This window comes from Micropterus dolomieu, linkage group LG09 (assembly GCF_021292245.1).
Source record: "Micropterus dolomieu isolate WLL.071019.BEF.003 ecotype Adirondacks linkage group LG09, ASM2129224v1, whole genome shotgun sequence".
NCBI lineage: Eukaryota > Metazoa > Chordata > Actinopteri > Centrarchiformes > Centrarchidae > Micropterus > Micropterus dolomieu.
In genome coordinates, this window is record NC_060158.1 from 21,367,845 (window position 1) to 21,386,462 (window position 18,618).

The 18,618-nt window shown below is 41.2% G+C and overlaps 1 protein-coding gene across 4 annotated transcripts in view; it reads right to left on the bottom strand.

Annotated features, from left to right (window-relative positions):
* csmd2 (CUB and Sushi multiple domains 2) overlaps positions 1-18,618 on the bottom strand; it is a 253,342-nt gene that overhangs the window by 67,784 nt on the left and 166,940 nt on the right. For all 4 annotated transcript variants that reach the window (XR_006826279.1, XM_046058105.1, XM_046058104.1 and 1 more), the window contains 13 exons: positions 18,146-18,348; positions 17,752-17,943; positions 16,596-16,734; positions 16,125-16,312; positions 12,597-12,791; positions 11,714-11,830; positions 9,715-9,828; positions 5,491-5,586; positions 4,651-4,854; positions 3,573-3,697; positions 1,331-1,427; positions 452-556; positions 158-276 (listed from right to left, as the gene is read on the bottom strand). Coding sequence is in view for 3 of the 4 variants with exons in the window: in XM_046058105.1 (XP_045914061.1) it covers positions 158-276; positions 452-556; positions 1,331-1,427; positions 3,573-3,697; positions 4,651-4,854; positions 5,491-5,586; positions 9,715-9,828; positions 11,714-11,830; positions 12,597-12,791; positions 16,125-16,312; positions 16,596-16,734; positions 17,752-17,943; positions 18,146-18,348 (1,894 nt within the window). In the remaining variant the exon portion in view is untranslated. The remainder of the gene's footprint in view (positions 1-157; positions 277-451; positions 557-1,330; positions 1,428-3,572; positions 3,698-4,650; positions 4,855-5,490; positions 5,587-9,714; positions 9,829-11,713; positions 11,831-12,596; positions 12,792-16,124; positions 16,313-16,595; positions 16,735-17,751; positions 17,944-18,145; positions 18,349-18,618) is intronic.

The following is an 18,618-nucleotide window of genomic DNA, read 5'->3' on the forward strand; positions in this document are numbered from 1 at the left end:
TGCTCTATTGTAAAATGTGATTCCTGCTTGAAGGGATAACTGAAGAAAAGGAAAACTGACATGAGTGACACTGATGAAAGGCAAGAAAAAGGATAAGCATCTACGTGGTTTCATGGTCATATATGACAGAACCATATCTGAAGCTAGGATATGTTACCTGTAGAGTATATCCAGGTTCACATTGGAAAGACACCACATTATTCATCTGAAGACGCTCCCCAACCTTGATACCGTTCATGGGAACCACGGGCTCTGGACAGTTGGTCAGAGACACCGCTGAGGGGATAAAAAAAAGAATCGAATAATTACACAGGATTTAAAATGAGTATAGTGCAAAACGCGACTATAACAGTGCAGGAGAAACATCTGACCCTGGGGAGAAAGACTACCAGCAAGATAAAAGGTGCACTCAGGGTGTTGGTACGTTATATCAAGTGGTATAAACACTTACTTTTGTATTCCAGCCTGAATCCAGCTGCAGACACACTAATATCAGAGAAAAAGTGGAGGTAGAGTTGGTTGGAGGTGCTGTTGAGGAGAGCTGGGACAGTGGTGCCTTGGGGAGAAGATTAATAGTGGAGTTTAGCAATGCTATCTCCTTCATAGGTCGACCATAACTAACTGCATAAGCTACTGGCAAATAGCTGAAAAGCTTGTTCTTTTTACATCTGCCGATTTAGGCATTAGGCTATTTGGGGAAGCGTGTGCATAATAGTGTGATCTACTCGCTTTTAACAAGACAAAGAGCAGATGCACTTGTTTCTTCCAGTGTGTGGGTATGTTATCAGCAGATAATAAAAAAATCTAAACAACAACAAAAAAACTTTTAAAAAGAAAAAAAATAACTTCACACAAAAAAAGATGTTCTAAAGAGTCTGCATGACCTAAAACTGCTCGTTTAATAACTCAAATTTGTGAGCCTGGCATTTCTCTTTCATCTCTTTACTTCAGGGTACATCTAACATTTACTTTTGGTCGTGTTCCAAGCACAAACAAAAGGAGAATTCCCTGCTGCTGTATCCTCACTATGAGGGGAGTAGCACAGTAATAGATACTGTAAACAATCGTTCTCTTCAACTCCACACAGAGAAGGCTAACCTTTGTAGAAATGTACCAAGATTTTACCTGGGGAAGCTCAAACAGATCGGAATTTTGAAAATTTCCTATGACTACACCAGCTACTACAGCCTGTTGCTCTGTGACAACTGATGAGGCTATTACGTTGCTTGGACAATTCTTTTGGCAGATGTTGATGAGTGATTTTAAATTTTGTTTTATGTCTGTTTTTAATGCAGTTGAGGTGGGAATAAAACACATGTACAGCGAATACCTGAGAAGCTGCCAAGCATCGTGTCAGTGTTGTCTCCTCCGTCAAACACCTCCAGTGAGTCCCAGTTCTGCTCTGTGACAAAGCTGATTACCTGGATCTGAGACAGGGAAGGGAAAGACAGAAAGAGGGATGTAAGATGAACACAATTAGTGAAAAGGGGAAAAAAAGAAGAAAAGGATGAGATAAAGGCAGGGAAATAAAAAAATGAAGATTAATGAGTGGAAAACACAACATAAAAAGGTGTATTTGAAAAGGGGACACAGTTAAGAACTTAAAAGTATGGCCATTTGGAGAGTAACTTCTCTCTCCTTAAGAGTAGCAGTTGTCTTGGCCCTGACACAGTGAACTCCTTGTCAAAATGAAAACAACATCCTAAAAGCCAAGCACTTTCAGCCCTCCCATTTGTGCTCAGTCAGTCTTTCTTTTTATACTGTTTAAAATACATAAAGTGTGAAAAACTGCATCATTAAAGCCATGAAGGGCTTACCAAAAAAAGCTACTCCTGTACAAACTGTAAGAACAGCATTCTGGATTTTCACAATCCAGGTTGCCTAAATGAAGGATTTTAAAACTTTGAATGCAGACCATTGGAGTGGTAGGCTTAGACCTAATATGCAATTCAATTCAAGTGAATGAGTGAAAGGGGGCTACACTGTGCCGTCCTCCGTCTTTAGCTCAAATTCATCCATTTCTCCTTCATTCTTTCCAAGCCCCACTTTCTATTCACTCTCACATCCATTTGTCGGCCCTCTCCTCTGTCTCTGATAGTTATAGATCGGATACAAGCCAATTAAAGAGGCTGTAGGGTCTCTAGCGAATCCCGGGGAGACGACGCAGATCACAGATTGATCTTTCATTAGGGGGCTACGGCAAATGTGCCGGCAAGGCACCTCGCTCCTTTAAGTTCAATTCTGGATCGTGACACTCCAATCTAATGTGTCTCTGCTAGCTGGTAGAAGGGGAGCAACAGTGAGAAAGACAGACAGAAAGAGGGTGAAGGTGTGAAAGAGATGAAGTGGAGTAGGAATACTAGAGATGAGGAAGATTCAGCTGCAGAGAGTATAGACACAGACCAAATCCTCTACAGTTACTACAGGGTGTGAGGGTGTGCATACAGCCAGCTCTCTCTTCTTATTCTTTGTCTATTTCACTTCCAAGCTTCTGCGATTAGTGTGTAGTGCAGCATGCTAAGTGTGCCTGTGGGCCATCTTGTGTATTTGACCTGCAAGGACAGTCAGCGGAGGTAGAGGAGGTAATAGCTGAGGGATGGCACTGAGGTCATTAGCCACAGAGGCTGAAGCATAAGTCTAAAAACTTTCCTTCAGGCAGATCCATGGGGACCAGGTTCCTGATGGAGTTCCATCACACACGCATCAAAGAATAAGAATATGCAAACTGAATTAACTCCCAAGAAAGAAAAGAAAAGTAACTGAAGAGGCAATTATATACACATTTATTTCAGGTTGTGCAATCTTAAGTTTCTGGTATAGTGATCTGCTAAATTAAATTCTAAGCCTCTGTAAAGTCTATAGACTACCATTTAGCAGATCTCCTGTACCCTGAGAACTGTAAATGCTATACCTTGATAAACTGTGGGTAGCACTGTTAATTAGCCCTAGGTAAGCTGAAAAGATATCACCACACAGGAGCGTGTCAAGACCATGTAGGGCTGTAAAGGCTACAGGTAAATAAAATCTGTTAATTCGTTTAAGATTCTGACCAGAGACCATTTTAAAAGGTGTTACTCAAAATGTTTTTAAGTAAACGGGTAAGTCACTGCAGCTCAGCCTCAGAATTTTCACTAATGGAGAGTGAATTGTTGTAAAGTCTGAATTAATGCATGCCTGTTAGTCTATTATAGTTTGTATTATGAAGTGCATTATTATTAGAACACTGCTTACTTTTCATATCTAGATGCTGTGTAGACTTTTTTACACATCTGTAATGTACCAGCCAAATGTAAATTTCTCTTTTCCTTTCCAAAACACAGATTTTGACTTCTTGTAACCACTAAGGACTTTGATCTTAACAGACAACACTTTGTCACACTTGTTCTCCATGAGCTAGTATCCGGCCTTTCTACAGTGGTGGACTACTTTTAGAGCGTTATTTCCTATATTAATAACACTTGTTGTTAACCAAGCTGAATATGTCTCTGATTTTTATTTTAATTCATTTTTGCGCAATCTGATTATTATAATTCTGTCCGCTGGATGCCAGAGAGAAACTCTATTATACAAACCTGGATTCCTGATCCTTCAGGAACAGTGATCTTCCAGACACAGTTAAGACTGTTGAGGTAAGGCTCAGGAAAGCCAGGAGATAAGATGGTGCCAGTTCGATGGGTCAGATTGCCTCCACACGGAACTGTAGGAAAAAAGGACAGGGGTGAAAATTCATATCAGCAGTGAACCAAATGGATCATATACAGACCGGATGTAAAAAGACGCGGGAAAAGTATGATTGGGTATTTGTATATAAGCATGCATAAATTTGCACGCTGAAATGCTTATTAAAAATATGTTAATATTAATCTTCCTCTTTAATCTATTTTTCCTCAAATATAGATTTGACTCTGCCAGTGGGATTAAGGAATTTTCTACAAACGTGTCAATATTACAAACAGGAGGAAGATCACACAACAAATAATACAAGAAAATCATGATAATATAGTTTATTAAAAAATATTTGTCAAATTATCTTCACTTTTTAGGACTCACTAAAGTGAAATCATTACATCCCAACTAGAATGGAAATGCACTTCTGATCAACCTGGCCATGCAAGCACACACACATTCACACACAAACACATGCACATTATACGAGACGCACTGTATCACTCCTCTTCAAACACTGTCCTCCCAGCTTGTTCTGCACATTTACACATCTGGTGACAGCATAGGAGCATCTGCTATAGCTGTATGTAGTGTGTGTGTGTGTGTGTGTGTGAGAGAGTGTGACTTTGTATATACAAGGGGATAGCTCCATGTGAGCGCATGTGTATTTGTGACCCTCAGCAGTGCCTGCTGCCTGTGCGCTGCGTGGCTGAATCTCGCTGTATCGCTACAGGCAATGGCTGGCAGCCCACATCTGTGCCAGAGTAACGAGTCTTTGACACTCAAGGAATCAAGTGGGAGAGAAAGACGGAGAGATGAAAAGAAAAAAGAAAGACACAAATAAAGACATGGACCAAGGAAGAAAGGAAGACAAACAAACAAACAAAAAAAACACACCCACATTGACTGGGGAGTGTTTAAAATAAGTGTAGGAGCCTGTGTTTGAGACTGTTTCTTGTCTGTATTTGAGTATTCATGCCTTACCTATACAGCTGGGTATGGAGCTGTTCCACTGTGCCAGGGCATTGGGCACTGTCAAACATTCAATGGCACTCGATCCCTCCAGCATGTAACCTGGGCTGCACTCAAAACGGATCACAGCGCCAACAGCGAAGTTGTTACCCATACGCCGGCCATTTCGGGGCTCAGGGACTGAGCTGCACTGGGTGGCACTGGTCCGTGGCACAGCTTTAGAGAAACAGAAAAACATGGTGATTACAGGTGACTGTTGCTGATTTGAAGTGAGTAGCCTTATCATTACCTGATAAATATTATAATTAGTTTAACAGACACTATTTTTTGTAGGATTATCTAAGAATCTCTAACAAAATAGTGATTCAATGGAGTAATTTGTTACAAAAGTTACAACAGGTGTCATTCATTCAGTCACTATGGTATTCAGCTTCTATTTGCCTTGTGGTTCCTTCGGGTTACTTACAATAAACTACAAAAAATGAATTATTTATTCATTAAACTGCCATCACCTTGGGATATCTGCAGCAAATGTCATTTCTGTTACAGTGCATTGTTTAAGGAAAATAACAATCCAAAAGAAAAGTCCCTCTTAGGGGAATAGAAGAACATGGGAGTTCAAGCACAACCTTTTCAACAGACTGCTACACTTCTACAGGGTTAATGCTTCAGAGCACATCCTTCTGCCAACACACGCACAAGCACATAACAGCTCAAACAGTGGCTGAAGGTGAATCCTTTGGAAATCACACAACCAGTCATCTATTATGGAGGGGAACTGCAGCTGTAAAGGGAATCAAAAAGAAACAAGGCAGTAGGATTTGTTTGTGTGCATTTGTGCTACACACTTACCCTGGTAGACCAGGTGGAATCCTCTAGAGCTGGATTGGCCTTTGGAAGTGAAGCGGATCAGGATTTGGTTGGAGGTTGCTAATGGCAACGACTCGCCTGAGATGGGGAGCAGTTAAAGACACACAGTTTGTAATGTTCAATTTGGGAGGGTTTCTCTTTCTAGCTAAATAAGTACCATCTTATCACCTATGCAGTTAAATAACTAAAACATCCTGCATCTATCTAGTAATACAATTTAAATGTGAATATTACTGACTATTTTTGGGACTCAATCTGTGGGTCCAGCATGAAACTTCAAAAATGCAAGTGGTAAGAAATCTGCCAATGATTGTGTGAAAATGGACATACAGCAAGTCTCTGTATGCGGGTATATTTAGAAGCTATGTCTGTGCATTGAAGGAAAGTGCGAAAAAACAGTGTGTAGATATCTAAGCTCAGGGAAAATCTGTTGTTTAGACTAGAGCAGTGCTAGGTGCTAGACTTTCACAGAATGACCTAGTGTGATGAAAATATAATGTTTGTGAAGCTTTATAAAGGATTATTGAGCCCTTTGCAATATGCAAATTGATACTATTAGAATTATCTTAATATTTTACTTCCATACAGGACTAGCTTATCAGCTATGCTTATTGGAAAGCCAACAATTTTCTTCAGTCCCTTGTAACTAAATGGAAGATCCTGATCCATGATAGCATCCTGTCAGGTACGGCTGACTACAGTTGATCAAGTCATGTTCTGGGAGTTTAGAAGCTACTTTTGATCAGCATATGAGCCTTCAACAACATGTCAGCTCACTGTCAAGTTCTTGTTTTTAGAAATATTCCCAATTTACAGTGCATTTCTTTAACTTGTCCCAATTGGACTATTGTAGATCTCTGTACACATCCACAATTAACAAATCATTACTGAAGAATCTGCAGCTGGTTTAAAATGGTGCAGCAAAACTCTGTAGAACCAGCTGTAGAGATCCCACCTCCCCTGGCTTTACCTTATTGGCTGCGCGTGAAACGGAATAAAATTCACGGTTGAGTTTATCACCTGCAGTGTAAGGCTCTCCACAATCAAGCTCCTGCTTACATTAAGGGAGTCTTAATAGCACACTGTACAGGCAGGACTCTCAGGTCACACCTAATCAGGGCTTAGTGGCTGTCAAAACTCAAGACCAAGGGTGACTGAGCTTTTGTCATTTTACTCTGAGGTTTTCTTAACAGCAAATATTGTCCGTTTTCAGTGTATCTGGTATCTGAAAATATTTTTGTGCCTTCATTTGTGGGATTTTTTTTTTCGGTCTTTGTAAATGACAGTTTTTTAACTGAAATGTGAGGTATTTTGTGAGGTCTTCTCTAATATAAACAAGGTAGATGTATTTGTTATTATACAACTCAGGGTTTATAATGAGATACAGTTTTTGGTTCCTTTTGGTTCCGTTATACATTAACTAAACATTGCATTGCAGACTACAATACAGACATTTATCTGTGCCAAAATTTAAAATATCTGACAATATATCTAATCCCTAGACAGAGGATATTTTATCACTGATATTACTGATTTAATTGCCTGCTATCCTCATCAGCTTACAGTGTAATTAAACACAAGGAAAACCCCCATGATGTATCTACTGTGGTGGAAAACCATTTGTTGACTTGACGGAGAACATGTTACAAAGTGTGAGTATCTCCGTCTCTGCCTTTTTCTCAGTGTACAGTTGACTGGCTCTCTGCAGTCGATCTCATTACTCTGTGTCTGCTTGCTGTCACACTGTAGTAGGAGGCATACGTGCTTAACCCCTGAGGCAACATCTGTGTGTCTGCGTGTGTGTGTATGTCAATGAGTCTATGTGCATGGATGTTCTGTGCCTGTAAGTGCAACGTCCTGAGATATTTCCAACGGCACAGTCTGTTAATGTGTCATAACCATGACTGTTCAAGTTCCACTGTATGATCCCCAAGGCATGCTGGGTAGTTTATTACAGGAAGCCCTTCCTGCGTGCTACCATGGTGACAGTGTTTCATAATTTGCTGTGCTCGGCAGGTATTCATCCAGACAGATCAAACATATGTCAGCATGTAACTTATCAAACCTCTGGCCACTTTCCAATCCTACCACTTTGCCCTTAAAATTATCCTCTACGCTAGCATATTAAAGACTTACAAGGACAGATATGACTTTGGCTGGAAGTCAATAATCAAAAGTCAGTGGCGGTTGTTGGTGTGGACTGGTTCAGATAAAGCAGTCAAGGGGAAAAATGCCAGAGATTAACGCTGTAGCTGTTAAACCACAACTCAAACTGGTTTATTTATGGAACATTCATTGTGCATTTTATGAATAAATGTTTATTTTATTCAGCCACAAGCTTGCAGTGAAGCAAAAGTTGCAAATGCATATTAGCTTTAAAAGTGGTCAAACTTAAATGTAGTTGAATTGAAATAGATTCCCTAGTCACGCTTAAAATGAGAGGCCAAAAGTGTGAAGTGATTGCCTTTTTATTTAAGAAATCAATTCAAAAATTAGCATTAAGATAAGTTTCCTTGATTTATTGAATCAGTTATTTCTCCTCTCTGCCTACATGCTGTCTCTTTTTCTTTTCTAATTCCCACCTTTTATCATTCACTTGTTCAACTCTCCCTTTCCTGCCATTACTCTGTTTGTCACCCCTGCCCTTCATAATTCACTATCATTGTCTTTTCTTCTCAAAAAGAGATTTGCCTCAGCAGACATGACAGTAATGAAAACATACTGTTGAATGCTACACTGAGACTAGTTTAATTTAATATGCTTTCAGCATGATCGCATCATGTTTTGACTACTGTGCTTTACCATGCTTGACAAATAATACCCTGCCAACCACTAAAATACTCATTACCTGACTATATATTTACACACATAATGACAGATTGTATATTTAGACTGTATTGCTGAATTCCTTGCTTAATAAGCTTGCAGATATGCATGTCAGTCGATTTGGGAGCATCAGTTTATCACACCACATAAAACAATGCACATCAGTGACAGCGTGACTTCCGCATATCCACAAGTCCACATGACTTCTGGATTATGTTTAACTCATGCTAGTTATGCTTGTGCACACTAGTTCTTCAGCTGCACTGTCTGTGTGGGCTAAAACTCTCCCTTTCCTTGCCAAATTGTGTCAGCTCTGCTCTGCCATGCCTGGTTAGAGAGCTCTGTGAACCTGCCGCCAGGAGTCCGCAGTTAATATTGCGTCCTGTTTATTGAGCTGTAAACTGGATTTTTCTGAGGCTGCCCTGGACACAAACCAAAGTAATCATTTTGCTTTTGTCAAGCCACAGGGCCAGAGCAGGCTGAGATGGAGAGTTCCCCTGACCTCACACACCTTTTCACTCGAACCCTCTTGAAAGGTTGGAAATCCACTAGTCAATTTATTTATTTTGGAGCCCATCGACACAGTTGTAGCATTCATCACATCCATCCATCAATTATCCTTGACCTTCTCACTTTTAACCTTTTCACCCTGTAACCTTGGCAAGCATTTAGACTGAGGCACTTAATACAAATGCAAGTAGAAAAGTTAAAAACAAAATGATTAATGTAATACCCATGTTTTAAAGTTATAATTCTCTATATTATGACAGTTGTGGTAATGTTAAGGCAGCTTTGAGTAGGTGTTTATCTTTCATTTCTTAATGTAAAAAAGCAGTTATTTTTCTTGACGGGAGTCAGGAAATCCCTATCACATTCCCTGTTTTAATCCGGCACACACAGTGTTTGTCTACATAACTGCATATCCTGAAAGTTGACGTGTGTTAGTGTAATACCAATGCAGATGTACGTGCATGCAAGTCTTCTTGAGCCTGTCTGCTGATATCTTATTCCTGTGACTCCTTAAGTTGTTGTTGTCACTGTTGAATTGTTTACAGCTCATTGCAGCCCACCTGCAACCAAAGCCGCTCTGCCTGTGTCAGCAATTTGTCCCGAATTTAACTGTATCCTTACGAAACAGATAAGGCTAAAACAACAATAATTTTATTTAGCCCAGTATCATGTCACAAAAATAATGGCCAGGAGATCAAATTGTCAAATCGCATTTGTTGATGTGTTACATGCTGGTGCTGAATATGAAACTATGTGTATGAGTCATGTCTTGTGAAGAGCTTCTATTTTCCAAAGTTTGATAACTGCTGAAAGCAGGTACCCGATTGTGAATGCATGCAGACATCTGAATGTGTGCTTTTGTTTAAGTACCTGTGTGTGCTCCAGAAAGGGAGCTGAGAACTCGGGAGTGCTGTGTTGCCCCATCATAAACCTCCACAATGTCATTTAGAGCTGTCTGGAAGAAGGCGAACTGACTGAAGACCACTAGAAAAGACAAATATGGACAGAAAATTGACATTAAAGCTCAAATTAGTCATTGCATCACAGTCATGCTGAAAACTCCAAAATCCATTTGAAATGACACAGAAAATCCATAAAAAGTACTCTGTAGCATCCACATTCAAAAGAATATTATCAACAGCACTTTCAATCAAAGTGTCTTCTTTAAAGCGAGGTGGATAATACTGCCAGTTATGACAACACAACCAAAAAATGATATTACACGACTAGATCAGCAATCCTGTCTGGGCTTGATGGCTTGTCAGTACATGAAAGGCTTTGCCAATGACAGCCAATCTGTTGCACAATGTGCAGCTAAAGCTCCACTATGAAGCTTTCATCCTTTCAACCCATTACAACCCTTTCTACTGATATTGCCTGGATATATTTAGCCCTTTCACATCTAATCTATGTCTAGTTTATGTGTTGCGAATATTGCAGGTTAAAGAGAAGGATGAAGAGAATGAAGGAGGGAGGGAGAGGTGTCATGGTAGGACCTTATTCTCTAAGTTACACATGTTCAAGGTGACTCAGCTTCTGTTTCCTCCTGCTCAACTTCAGTGGTTTCCTTTATTCTTACATCCTCTTCATCTCTTACCATGATAAGAGAAGCTAGTGGTTGCATTGACACCCACCCTGTCCACTGCATTGTAGAAAATAGCCTATCATTGGGGCTGGTGTATCAGCCTAATGAGAAGCGGCAAGAATGGAGGCAAGAGCAATTTTGGCTCTGCACGACAAAGTGTGTTGCCTTGGGCCACACTGTCATTTTCCAGGAAAATGCAAATGTAGACTTTAATTATATCAATTTCCTCCCTCGCTTTGACTTCATTGAGTGAAATATGATCCCGACAGGACCCAAGAAGGATGGGAGCCCAGTCATTTTGGAGCCGCACCGGACCTCTGAATGGGCGTCATGACTTCGACATTCAAAAGACTGGGGCGAAGTACCCCAAAGCCAAACACATGCCAGCTGCTGCTGTTTGGTGTAATTTAACAATGATAGGACTTGAGCTTTTCCTTCGAGAGGTTTGATGCTGATAACTCATTAAAGAGCCAGAGGGAAGAGAAAAGCAAGCAGGAGCCAAAAAGAGAGAAAGACAGACAGAAAATGAGCAGAGAGACATTGTGGGCAAGTAAGTAAAACATGTTTGCTTCTGTATTTGCATGTTTGAGCTGTGTCACACTTCTGCATTGTTTTGCATTCTGAATAATTTGCTGCTCCTACAGCATCAGATCACATATTGGAGGCAAGCTGTGACCTTTAAGATGGAAATGCCAAAAAGTAGTGAAACTCCAAGAACTCTGAATGTTCCGGACACCAATTATTTTTGGTGTGTGTGTGTGTCTGTCTGAGACAGACATAATGTATGCCCAATGTGTAAGATAGTGATTAAATTTTCCCACCAAAGAAACATGAAAATATGTGTATGGCAATGAGACAGATGGATATGGGAACTATCAATCACTGTGTGGTTTTACTGTGTCTAGAAAAAAATTAATTAAATGCATTCAGTAAACCTCTAACTAAAGCACTTTAATTGCAGGTTAAAAATATTGTGTGTATGCGTGTCTTTAAGTTTTCCACAAACTCGTTTTCTCCTACGCTTATGATTAAGAATGTGCAAGTATGAAAAAAAAGCTCAGCTGTTTTCTTCTTACTGTCATTAGTTTCTGCAGTGAAAGACTATGCAGAATTGAGTGAGGCACTCAGTTTGAGCCTGATAAGGGCATTTTGTGCAGTATACAATAATTGCATCTTAATTAAACACATAATTACCCACCTGTACACACTCACAGGCACACACAAAAACGCACAATTAAAAAATCTGCTAGAAACACAGTAATACAGTGCTCTTCCTTGGCTTACCGTAATCCTGGGGCACCATCACAGAGTACAGACAGGTTCGTGCACTGCTGTAGTTGCCAGGGTAACCAGGAGACAAGACCACTCCCTCCAAACCTGAGTACTGTCCACCACATGGAGCTAGAGAGAGAGACAGAAATGAGACATGAAGAGACAGGGCAGACAGAGAAGGACGGTCTAAAGCTAATAGTGTAAGATTCCATTTCTCTCCCCTACCTCCTGCTTTTCCATCCCCTCTGTTCCATTACTCCTAAATTACTTTTCTTGTCTGATTGAGGTTTGGGTGGACGATGTCCCTGGTGTTTGCCACAGTGAAATTGCAATGTTTTCCAAGTGTCCCTCTGGGTTAGCCTGGGTGAGATGAGGCCTGAATCTTCTCTCTTGCTTAAAGCCCCTAAAAAATGCTCTGTGCGTGCTTGTATCTTCGACCAAGTGCTGATCCCATGTATGCGAATGGGTGTTTTGCTTGTGGAAAATGTGCGTGGTGTAAGCGTGCATTCCACCTGACATATAATGAAGGCTTCACACTGTGAGAGCCCGATTCGGTGGCGCCTGGGATCTTTTACCAGCTTTCCAGGGGACTATGCACAGTGTGTGCTAGTCATGTCGTGGGAATGTCAAAGAACAGCCATGTTGACACAGGTTTTGTGGTGAATGTGCAGAGCAGATATGCAAATACGAAGCTCACTTCAAACTGCAGATTAAATTAAAGCTACACCCTTGCATCTATTAACATTAGCAAAACCCACACAGCTCTACACATATACCTGTAGGACACAGCTTTGCAAAAAACACATAATCAGAAATGCATGTTTACATGTGATACATCTATAAGCACTGATGTGGTTTGTGTTCCTAACAACTGTCTCCAGATGTCAGTGTTTACCAATGCAGACAGGTTTGGGTTTGTTCCAGCTTGGCTTGCCATCTCCCCCCATGATGCAAGTGAGGGTTGGGTCTCCCTCTAGTGTGTAGCCACTGTCGCAGTGGTAGGTGACAGTGGAACCCAGCTTGAGGTCGGCACCCACCCGCGTCCCATTGCGCACCAGGCCTGGCTCGAAGCAAGACTCCCTGGGGTTCTCTGTGGAGAGAGGTAACACGGTGGAAAATCAGCGACAGAAGGGAATGCGTGTTGGTATTCAATGAAAGGATTTTTGCATCAAGCTGCAGCAATGACACTGGAATAGAAATAGTTTTCCTCGCCTAAGGTTACTGATATTCTCGGATTTCTTACTTCCGTTACTCGCTCCCTTTTTCCCGCTAATCTGTGAATTCCTCTTTTAGTAAATATATCTCACTGACTGCCACTGTTCTCTCTAGCCCTTGATGGTGCCCTTTCATCTGTGGCTGCTGGAGGTATGTATGGGTATGGAGACAGACAGGCAGCTGATTGAGAGTGGCGTTGCTCTGGCCCAAGGTCTGCTGACTGCACACAACCGCCTCTCACACAACGCTTCACTGTGCAGTCAACTAGAGAAGAAAATGCACATACGCAAGCTTTCTCTCACAAACACGCACTCACCCTAAACACACTCACTCGCTCGCACACACACACACACACACACACACACACACACACACACACACACAGTATTTTACCACATATCAATCACCACTCCTGAGGTCATAAGAAAGATGTCTTACTCAATCTACCATCACATTGTTCTTTGGTGGAAAATGTGCATGCGAGAGGTGGCCTGTCAATTTGGCACACTTTACACCTTTACAGCTAAAATAAACATAGGAAAGAATGCCCAACGCAATTTAGTTCAATCTTAAATACAGTCCACTCTAGTCTCACAGAAAACTTCAATATTTGACGACACACACACACACACACAAAATGGAAGGTGAGTCCAATGTTTTCCTTTTGTTAGGAAAACTTTAACTTACAATTCAGTGCCTCAACTATATCAGCTAGTTAGAAAACTTTAAATAGGAAACACTTCAACAATGCTCATCTTTTAAAAGCATCTATTTGTAATGTTCATTTGGGATGGTAATAAAGAAGACTCCTCTACTTCTTTCTCATGCCAGTGGAATTTACAAGAGACATATTGTTACCCGCCTCAGAGATGATAATGTTAACTTCACGGAAACTACTTGTCTGTGTTTATTTAACTTCAAATGAAAAGGGCCAACATGTTGGGGGTGATTTTTGCATTAGTTTTTTTCTTGCTCCACCATCTGCCATTTAGAAAAGGGTTCAATTTCCACTATGAACAACAACCTCCTCCTGTTGTGTACCATCATACAAATTCCCTTTACTCTATAAAACAAGCATACTGTGTAGTAATAGCAACAATGTCTATCTCTAACTAAATATCTAATGATTTATTGACATGAAAATGCATATGTATCGCCTTGGATAAATGCCTAGTTTCTAAGCTGAAAGCTGGGGACCTGCTGACCAGACAAGAGGCTGTCCTTCATGGCTGAACAGAGTGCTGGGGCCAGGAATGTGGTCTGTCTGTCACCCAGGGCACTTTTCTAGACAGGCTGAGCTCTTTCATGGGCTGATTTAGACCTGAACCTTCCCTCACCACTTCCTCCATTAAACCAGCACACCTGGTAGGAGACAGCAGAAGGCGTGATGGATGTAGCAGGAATTAGGTGTGGACTAGCCCTGGACACAAGCTAGTGGTGAGGTCAGCGCAATGAAGACGGCCAATTTAACAAGCCTTGTCCTGGGACATTAGTAAGTGTGAGAGAAAATGGACAAGTGCCATCATTTGTTTTGGAAAACACTCAAAGGAGTTTAAGTGATGTGATGTGAAGTGAAAATGAGCCTAAGAGTTGCTGAAGGTATTGGATTCAGTATTTTTCTGTTTGTATGAGTCCATGTCTGTGTCTATGTGTTATTCAAATGTGGCTTAGGCATGGAAAGTTTCTGCCCACATATTTCCTTGGAGAGCCTAATCAGACCATGGCCAGAGACACAGAAACCGAAAGACATGACGACTGCCTGGTGTAAGAGGCTGACGGCACCTCAGGCAGATTTTGTAATGCAATTTTCAGTGGCGGGCTGACCAAATACTAGCTGGGCCAACTCGTCAACTTGCTGCTTCCTCACCAAATAGACCCAAACCCGCAGCCAAACATGCTTTTGTGCCATGTTGTTTGTCTGAAACTGAGGAGGTAATTTATGTATTATTTGGTTATGGTTCATTAGTGTGGAGAATTGCAAGTGGGTAGAGGGAGTTTTTTCTGAGCCACACACTGGGTCCATCTGCTCTACCAGATTGGCCATAAAATATCACACACTGCAGTAAATATTGCTGGGAGTGAGTTAAGGGGTACGCTCTGTGACATTGTCTTACCAAAACACTTTGCTTCACCCCATTTATGTACCATTTGCAAATGATTCACAGAGCTGCATTGCATACACAGGTAGTGTTCTGAAATCATCTGAATTGGTTATATAGATCAAATCCCATCTAGCCGAGAAACAAAGAGCTCAGGGTCGATCTGGAATTGGTTAAACGTCTGATACCTTAAACAGCTCTAATTGAGGCAGGGAGATTTAGGAAGATTTAACACTGTTCTCTCAAGCAAAGCCCTTAACGAAGAAGCCCTGTCTAATTTAGAGCGTGTTCAGCGTCTGTATATTTGTTAGGAAAAAGGCTTAAACATACAGGCAGTGAAGCGTTCCCCTGTGAGTCTGAAACACAGATGCAGAAAACATAGTGTGTTGTGCTATCCTTAAACCAACGGGCCATCTTTCAAGGATGTTTGTGATCATTCGGCACCATGTGTGCGGCACAGATCACCACGTGTGAGCAAATAAATCTGGGTCTCCCAAACAGCATGCTGTGGTCAGCTAAGCTCAGCCGTGAGACAACAAAATGTTGTTTGCTCTAATTTATGAGAAGCCTTTTGTGCAGCTGCAACGCTCTGATCAAAAAGAGCTTAAGCACACATGCGGTTGGCTTTTCATTTTCATAATTCTTTGTGTTAGTCGGCTACTAGAGGAGTTACAGATCAATGGCGGCGCCCAAGCAGACCATGGCACAAATGGGAGGGTGGTGATCAGGACGCTGCAGCACAGACACCCCATTCTTTCTCTGAAGCAATTTTCACACCACTAATCTCACTCACTTTGGACAACACACAGTAGAAAGTTAAAAAGAAACAATCTGCAAGGTCGATAAGCAGCAGGGTGGGAGGGTACATCCACTCTCACTCTGCCAGAGGAAGAATTTCAAAACATGAATTGTTTAGGGGATAAAGCCTCACATACTATTTAAAATTCATTGTTTTGTTTAGAATCTTAAGACAGTGGGGATGAAAAAACTGACGATGAAAAGCTCTTTCACATGCAGACACAGAAGTTTTTGCTAGTTTGCTAGTTTTGTCCAATTAACCAAATACTGTGTATTTTTCGAGTAATTCCTCTAACCATAAAGGCGCCCACCTGTGTACTGCAGCACAAATCCATTGCTGCTGAGGGAAGCATCGCTGCGGAAAGCCAAGAAGAGCATGTTGGAGCTGCTCTCAATGCGGTCTGGAACGTCTGTGCCATAGAAACTACCCAGCAAGGGGCTGAGGGAGTCTGGCCCATCGTAGATATGTAAGAAGTCATAACTGGGCTCCAAACTGAACCTGGTTACAGAAGCGTAATAAAAATAAATACAAACCCTCCCTGTAAACATTTGCACCGCACATGAGTTTTAATAAGGTAAGAACCGACTTTACTGGCATAATTTAAAAATAGAAAATTAATCATTTTATTATACGAAGTAATAGGGTTAAATATGATAAAACCTGCATGGACACTAGTAGTGATTTTATTGTGTATTTATGTGTAAAATAGGTATACACAACAATGACATAAATATTCAAGTCCAAACACACATGTTGCTATTAGTTTGCTACTGAGACTTACTGGTTGAAGCTAAGAGCGATGACATAGTCCTGTGTGACAGCAACTGTCCAGTCACACTCCCTTCCATGGGGGTATGGTTCAGGATAGTCTGGAGACAGAATCAGCCCACTAGGACCTGTCAGGTTCCCGCCGCATGGAGCTATGAATAGGTAGAAACTGATTAGTGAACGTAACAGTAAACAGCATATAGGCAACACATAACATTTCCAAAGGTTTTAATAATAATAATAATAATAATAATAATAATAATAATAATAATAATAATAATAAACACATTTATAGAGCATTTTTCATGGTCTTCAAAGCCACTTCACACAAATTTAAATACACATGATAAAAAGATAAAACAACACACAAAAGCTGTTCTGAAAAGAAATACCAACTAGTAGCAAATACATTTGTTTTAACTCTTATTTAGGGTTACCTGCTGTATGTGGTATATGGCTTTTATGCAGGAAGTCGCAGTGAAAGAAGGTTAATTGAGACGTAGCTAATGCTCATTGACACTGCTTACCATGTTCTTAACTGTCAGAGAACTGTCCTGCCCAAACACTCACCCCAAAAAATTATCAAACTAATTAAGCTAAGCACTAATTAAACAAGGCAGCTAATTATAATGTCTTACTTGCCATTGTTAATTCACATTGTTTGTTCATGTGTGCTCAGACAGACAGACAGACAGAGAGAGAGAGTGCGAGAGAGAGAAGACTGCAAAAGAGTAGAGGTCTGACTGAGAGCTCTTCTTTGTTATTGAGAAACCAGATAATCAGATCTGTCTGTCTGCTGCAGTGCCTTCAGGAAACATCTAGGGAATATGGCAATCGGGTTTGCCACTTAAGATTCACTTAAGGAGTCTGTTATGTAATCAGGTTAGGAATCTCTAATGTCTACCTGTTTCGCAAAAGTCAGACCACTGACAGAGGTGATACAGTAGACTGCATTAGGCAAAATATAGGGCATAATACACTTATTTATACCTAAACTTCTTACTCCTACTTGAACATCCAGTCAGAAATAAGTCTGTCTTATATGTAAAAGTGCACATACTACATGTTCTTATTACTCAGCAGTAGTATTTCACGACCTTCCGGCTAGTTCTGATCATAATCCATGTAGCATCATTAGCCACTACTGATGATTGCGTATCTTAAAGTACCTGTGCATGTAGGAGGGTCTGGCTGCCAGAAGAAGCGACCGTTGATCTCAGTGCAGGTGATCCTGTTGGCCCCCTGCAGGACGTAGCCAGGATCGCATTGGAACACCACATGGTCCCCGGGCTCCCTGCTGTCGCCGCCACGGGTCCCATTAGTTGGCATGCCTGGGTCATTGCAGGAGGTTGCAGTAGAGACTGGAGGAGCAAGAGGATACTCAATCATTGAAGTGACATGAAAATATTCAGTTACAAGATGAAAAAGGGGTATTTATGTCATGGTTCACAGTTAAACCTATGTGTCTCTACACCCAGTTACCACCCAGCCATTTGACCCATGTTCATCTAACATTTCCTTCACCTCCCTCCGTCCAACCCTCGTATCATCGTTCCGCCTCACCAGAGAACTGCAGAGCGAAGCCCTGCTTGCTGGTGAAGAAGTCTGTGGTGAACTGCAGGCTGACAGTGTTGAAGGTGCTGTGGGCGTCTGGGGGCAGCGCTGAGCCGCTCAGCTCCCTCAGCAGGACCCCACCATCCTGGGGCCCGTCCCAGATACGAAGCACGTCATGGACCTCCTCCGTGTGGAAAACCAGGAAATGCAGACTGTTAAAAACAAAGAAAAGATAGTTTAGAGATCCACGACCGCGATATCTGATTTATGAAGACTTTAACCCCCACACATTGCCCCTTACAATTCAGTCTTACAGAAAGCAAGCTGACTATTGCCAACTCCTATTTGCATTTAATTTTGTTCTTCAGCCCTTTTATTGGAAAGCAATTGTAGCTGAAGTCGATATCTGACAGCTTTTCTATTAAAAGCTTTAGTCATGAGAAAAATCTAGGCTCCAATTGTTCTGTCACATAATGTTGGTG